General features: G+C 59.6%; 1 protein-coding gene across 1 annotated transcript in view; it reads left to right on the top strand.

Moving 5' to 3' along the window:
- Positions 1 to 6,511, top strand: part of SORCS2 (sortilin related VPS10 domain containing receptor 2) — a 448,684-nt gene that overhangs the window by 384,140 nt on the left and 58,033 nt on the right. The window contains exon 7 of the mRNA XM_032395519.1: positions 3,401 to 3,465. Coding sequence (XP_032251410.1) covers positions 3,401 to 3,465 — 65 coding nt within the window. The remainder of the gene's footprint in view (positions 1 to 3,400; positions 3,466 to 6,511) is intronic.

Raw genomic sequence — 6,511 nt, 5'->3', positions numbered from 1 at the left:
TGGGCGGTGAGTACTTGTGGGGCCCGTGGGGGGTGAGTACTTGAGGGACCCGTGGGGGGTGAGTACTTGTGGGGCCCGTGGGGGGTGAGTACTCGCCCACGGTGCTCGTGGGCAGTGGAGGGGGCGGAAGCTGGGAGAACCACTGGCTCAGGGCCCACGTTTGCCGTCCACCAGCCATGACCATGGTGCCTTCTTCTGCCTAAACTGCCCTTGGAGAGACGTGGCTTACACGCGTGTTCTTCCCACCAAATGGCTCTTTCTTGCACTCGTGCACACACCCTCCTAGCCTTTCCCCTTCTTAGCTCATTTGTACAACAGACTGCAGACAGGCCTTCTCAGTGGGCCACAGTCCTGTCCCCCCGCAGAGAAGCACCGGGGCAATAGTTCTCCTTTCCCTCCCTTGCGCTGTGTGTCGCTAACCACACAGGGAGCTCCTTTCCGGGCTTATGGCCCCGAGGCCGGAGGGAAGCCCGGGTCGCTAAGCCTGGATACCGGCTGCTGGCCTGTGTGCCTTCCGCGGGTGGGGGAGGGCCGGCTTCCTGCCTTGGAAACCCGAGTGGTCACTGGCCTTGTCACTGATGTCAGCTGTCGGCCCCCAGGGCCCCCAGGAGGTGGGGAGGGGCGCAGAGGTGGGATTTCCGGACAGCGGGCCCGAGAAATTGGCGGAGTGGCCGAGCACTGCGGTGCCCCGGGTCCCAGGCCGGGCTGGGTGCTCCGGAGATCCCTCGGGCCGGAGAGGCAAACCTGCCCGCAGACAGTGCGAGGTAAACTGGCACTAATTCCAGCATTTTAGTATCTCGGGCAAATCAAATGATTTCTCCCCCAAGTTGCTCAAATTGCCCTGAGTTGTTACGCGTGAGAGATAATCAGGCCAGACACTTGGCCCCTGGGGCCCGGGAGCCTGTCCTGGAATGCGGTGACAGGCAGCCATGGGTCGCCTTCTTGGAAGCAGTGAATAACGCTGTTTTGACAGCGTTTCTGAGGCACTCTTTGTCCTTGAACTGACAGCAGGAGTGGCCAAAGCCCGCGTTCTGTCTGAGGCTCGGACCCCTTCATGCTTTGGGAGGCTAAACAGCAGGCGAGCTCCTTAGCGTGACCTTGGGGGCCCCCGGGAGGGGCAGCCCGGGGGCAGGAGGTCGGCTGCGTTCTGGGCCCACCAGGGGCACTTGCTAGCTGCCCTCCCTGTGGTGTCTCAGCGGGCCTGGAGCAAAACCATAACAGCTCCCCCCACCCCCCGGGAGCTGCCATGTTGTGGACATTGACCATCTACCAGGCCTGGGGGTCTGCATGTGTCGTCTTCTCAGACCCTGATCGTCTTCCCCTCACGTGACAGCGGGGGAGACTGAGGCTCAGGGAGGCTCAGGCACGTGTCCGAGGTCATGCTGCCCATGAGCAGGGGGCTGCCTCTGCCTGGGGCTGGGGCCGAGCCAATGGACGCTGGGCCGGGCGGTCTGCTTGCCTGCTTTCTCCAGCCACCCCCGTGTCTGCTTCTCCGCCCGGGCCCGAGCTGACCCACAAAGCCTCAGCCTCCCTCTGCCTTCAGCTCAGCACCTGCCCAGGTGTGGGATGAGTGGCAGGCTGTGGAGGTGGGCTGGGGAGACAGCTCATCCCACTCCAAGCCCGGGTCGGTGCGGAGTCTTGGAGGGTTTATCAGAGCTTCCGGTGGCATCCAGCAGGCCTGAAAGCTGACTCCCCGTGTCCCCAAAGCACTGTGCTCTCCAGAGATCTGCCTGCCCAGGGGTCATCTCACACGTCTGCTATTTCTAAGCAGTAGACCAAGGACCTTCCCCACAGGCCATCTTTGGGGACCCCAACGAACAAGAAGGTGCAGGGGTCAACACGTGTCCTTCCCTGCAGGGAGCCGGGCTGTATCTGCGGGGCTGGACACACAGCCTTGAATGGTCTTCAAAACCCATGACCAAGGGGGTCTGGGCAGGGACCCCAACCCACTGGGCCCCTGTCTGGTCCAGGGCCTGGCGTGGGCTGCTGGGGCTCAGTCGTGGGGTGCTCCAGCGGGAGAGCCAGAGGATCAGGGGGCTGGGGGCACTGCTCAGTGGGGGGCAGGTGCAGACCGAGCAGGCAAGTGAGTTCGTGCAGGGGTGAGTGGGTGAGTGAGTAAATGAGTGAGTGAGGGAGTGAATGAGTGAGTGAGAGGGAGGGAATTAATGAATAAGGGAGGGAGGGAGTCAATGAATTAATGAGTAAATGAGGGAGGGAATGAATGAGTGAGGGAATGAATGAATTAGGGGGGAGTAAAGGAGTGAGGGAGGGAGTCAGTGAATAAATGAGGGAGGAAATGAATGAATGAAGCAGGGAAGGATGGAGGGAATGAATGAAGGAGTGAGGGAGGGAATGAGTGAAGGAGCGAAGGAGCAAGCCGGTGTCACGACCGCACCCTGCAGATGACCGGTGGTCACACTAAAATCCCATTGGCCAGCTGAGGACCCGTCAGTGCCCCTGGTAAAGGGAACAATGTCTCTATTCAGAAAAGAGAGAAAAAGGTCAGGCAGGTGACCTCGTTCCTAGGAGCGCACGGGTGTTCTGTTCACAAAAGCCTGAATCAAACCTCACCTTGAAGCAGAGACTACTTCGGGGCAGAGTGGCTGGTGCCTCGGGTTTGGAGCATCAGTGGACTGCAGGGGTGCCCCACCCCTAAAGTTCCTCTCAGTTGGAGAGCGTGCACTTGACTCGTGGGCACAGGACGCTGTGCTGGGTGGGTGCTGGGGTGGGCCCTGAGCTGTTGGCCCCGACCCTGCCTCCCCGGGAGGATGCTGCCCACGAGCTGCGGCCCTAGCATGCACCTTCGTCTGTTCTTCTCGGGTCTCGGTGAAGGCTCCGTGGGCGGCCACAGTCCCCGCTGAGTTCCGGGCGCTGCCTGAGCCCTGGGCCCATGTCGGCAAGGGAGGGGCCTGCGCTGTGGCTCCTCGTGGGGCAGGGAGCAGCGGGGTGAAGGAGAGGGAGCCTGGTGTGAATCCCGGCTCTGCACTTAGAGCTGTGCACCCCTGGGTGGGGCTAGGGGGTTGTTTTGCTCCTCTGAGCCTCTGTTTCCTAATTTGCAAGATTAGGGTGATATTCCCAAGGCCTGCCTAACCTCCTCAGAGTATTTTGATCATAAACAAAACAAAAACAACAATAAAGATGCAAGGAATGTGAAGGTCTTTGGTAAAGGAGGGTCTTCTATAGAGAGTATCATAAAAAGAAGAGTACCAAGTGAACCCTCGAGTTCTGGCTACCTCCCCAGGAGCAGGTGGGGAGGACTGTGCCCTCAGACCCATGCAGTACGAGCGGCCCCAGCCCCGGGAGGCCATGTGGCTACCTGGGGCTCGGGGGCTGACGCAGGCACTGGGAGGGGGCTTGGGGACTCAGGTCCCAGCGCCAACCCCCACGCACTCTCTTCCAGGGCTGTGTCTGGGGTGGACGCCGACCCTGACTTGGTCCACATGGAAGCCCAGGACCTCGGAGGAGGTAAGCCGGGAGGGGTGCATGCACCCAGTGTCCCCTGGTGTCCTTACATGCCCCTGTTCCATTCCTCGGCTGGCCCCGCACAGCCGACCTCACTATGTTATGATGTGGTGTAACTTTAAATGTGCTTGTTTTCCAGCTGGGGATAAATTGAAGTCAAGGAGCTCTGCTCCAGTGGAAAAGTCCATTAAGAGGGTGACTTATTCTGGCCCCTGAGCATTGAGTGTTTCCTGCTCACTCTGCCCCCCACCTCCATTGCTAGGGAGTGCGGAGGCCAGGTGGGGGCCTCTGATGGCTTCTCTTTAATGGGGCAGGGGCCTGGCCACCCCAACCCAGCTGGCTTCAGGCCAGAATGCGCCCGGGGCCTTGCATGCTATGAGAAAGATCCTCTGTGCTCCTGACGGAGGAGCACTGGCTCTAGAACTATGGAATATTCTAGAACCATGGGGTCTTCCAGGACATCAGAGCCGAGAGGACCGTTATTCAATAAGTGCTTGCTGAGTCCCCCATGGACCAGGCCCAGTGCTGACCCTGCTGGGGACACAGGTGAACAAGACACAGCCCTTCCCTTTGCCTGATTGGGGACAGCACAGGTGCCGTCCACACTAGAAGCCACGGGACCGAGTGCAGCAAGGGGGGGAGGAGCACGGAGCTGGCCACCCCAGGGCTGTCTCTTCTCTGACCGCATAACCCTACAGTTGCTGGGGCCGTTAAGCCTCCTCCTGCTGGGTTTCTCTTCCAGTGAGACCTCTGTAGGTGCACATTTAACAAATGGTGGGACTTGACAAGTGCCAAGCAGTAGAGCTCCTTGGGTAGGACATACTACGTGGAAGGCAGATTCAGGGCCAGGCCATGGAGAGGCCCGGCTGAGAACAGAATCACTGGCGTCGGCTCCCAGCCTGCCACGGGCCAGCTGCACGACCCTGGGGAAGTCACCTCTCCTCCCTGCTCCTCGGTGTCCTCATCTGTGAAATGGGTCAATGCACACATGGTGCTCAGTGCAGGGACGTCATGGGCGAGCACTTGCTGGTAGTGGAGGGAAGCTGCTACGGGTCCCTTAACCTTTTCCAAGCCCTCAGCTCTTTCCAGGATCCGCTATCCTGTGGGGAGGTGAGGCAGGTGTTATGGTCACTTGCTTCTGCTTCACCAGAACAAAGCTCAGAGGGGTTCCGGGCTTGCCCGTACTCATAGGGTCATAGGCCGGTGTAGACCCCAGCTCCCACCATGCTCCACCCACAAATCCGAGAACATCCCAGGCCTTGCTGAGGGTGCTATGGGGACTGACCCCCATCCCCACCACAGGGCTCAAGGCAGCAACAACGGGGGTGGTTGTCTCTCAGGGTACACCCACATCCAGCGAGGAGAAGGGACAAGTCGGCACCGTGGATGGGGGGGCCATTTTCACACAGTGATGATTTTCCATGACCTGCCCTCCTTGGGGGGCGGAGGAGCCCTTGGCTCAGCAGCTGCAGACCCCCCAGAACTGATGTGCCACTGGAGTGGTGTCCCCTCCCCTAACCTGCTTCCCGACACCTGGTGCCCCCACCCCAGCCTGGGAACCCCATTAGAATCCAGTCCAGCCAAACTCAGTGGCATGGCATCCGGACCTTCTGGTCCCTCCGCCGGTTGTCACTCACCTACCCCTTACCCTGCCTACCCTAGCCAGCCTGAACTATGCGGTCACTCCCCAAGCTCACCTTGCCGGCCCTCACCCCCTACTGGGAATACTCACCCCATCTCTCCATCTTGGGTTTCTTGTTGTCCTTGGACCACCTTCCCTGCCAGCCACCTTCTCAGTGCCTGGGCTGCAGTCACAGCTCGGCACACCGCGCCGCACCTGGAGCTCTGTGGGGCTGGGGTGGGGCCTGATCGAGTCACCTCTGTGTCCCCAGGGAGCTGCCGAATGAACCAGCACGTGACCAAATGCCAGCTCCCCTGAGGCCAGGGCCATTGTGAGTGAGTGAGCGAGTGAGTGAGAGAGCAAGCGAGTGAGTGAGAGAGTGAGCGAGCGAGTGAATGAGTGAGTGAATAAGTGAGTGAGCGAGCGAGTGAGAGAGCGAGCGAGTGAGGTAATGAGTGAGCGAGCAAGTGAATGAGTGAGTGAATAAGTGAGAGAGCGAGCGAGTGAATGAGTGAGCGAGCAAGTGAATGAGTGAGTGAATAAGTGAGAGAGCAAGCGAGTGAGTGAGAGAGTGAGCGAGCGAGTGAATGAGTGAGTGAGCGAGCGAGTGAATGAGTGAGTGAATAAGTGAGTGAGCGAGCGAGTGAGAGAGCGAGCGAGTGAGTGAATGAGTGAGCGAGCAAGTGAATGAGTGAGTGAATAAGTGAGTGAGCGAGCGAGTGAGTGAGTGAGTGAGCGAGTGAATGAGTAAATGAGTGAATGAGTGAGTGAATGAGCGAGTGAGTGAGTGAGCGAGTGAGTGAAAGAGTGAGTGAGAAAATGAATGCGTGAGTGAATGAATGAGTGAGTGTGTGAGTGAGTGAACTAATGAATAAATGAGTGAATGAGTGAGGGAGTGAATGACTGAGTGAATGAATGAGTGAGCGAGTGAGTGGGTGAGCCGGTGAAGGAGCTCGTGAGCAGATTGTTGACTTTGAATCAGGCTGGGCGAGTCTTCCCACCCCCTGCCCAGCAGGCGAGCCCAGGACAGGAGAAATTCAGTGCTGGCCGCAGGGAGTGGCCCGGCCGTTTAGCGGGGAAGCGGACGGGCTTCAGGAGCGAGCAGGCACGGCCGTGCTGACTGTGGGCCTCCGTGCCGCTCTCACTCGGTCCTCACCAACTCGTGGAGGTGGCGTGATTACCCATTTCACAGCAGAGCACGTGGGACCGAGGTTATCCTGCCACTGAACTCGGGCGTGGGTCTTCTGGCCCCGAGGCGGCCCTGCGGCACTGTCCACGCCGTCCAGCCAGCCGGGGCTGTGGGCAGGATGTGCTCCGAAGGTGCTGATGACTCAGAGTGCCTTTGTGGGCTCCCTCTGGTGCCCGAGGTTAAACCCTGCTGCCGCCCCACAAGCTGGGAGGAAGAGTTGCCTGCGTGTGTAATCTCGC

Source organism: Phoca vitulina, unplaced genomic scaffold (assembly GCF_004348235.1).
Source record: "Phoca vitulina isolate PV1807 unplaced genomic scaffold, GSC_HSeal_1.0 scaffold85, whole genome shotgun sequence".
Lineage (NCBI taxonomy): Eukaryota > Metazoa > Chordata > Mammalia > Carnivora > Phocidae > Phoca > Phoca vitulina.
The sequence above is the reverse complement of the archived record's forward strand: the minus strand, read 5'-3'. Positions and strand labels throughout refer to the sequence as shown.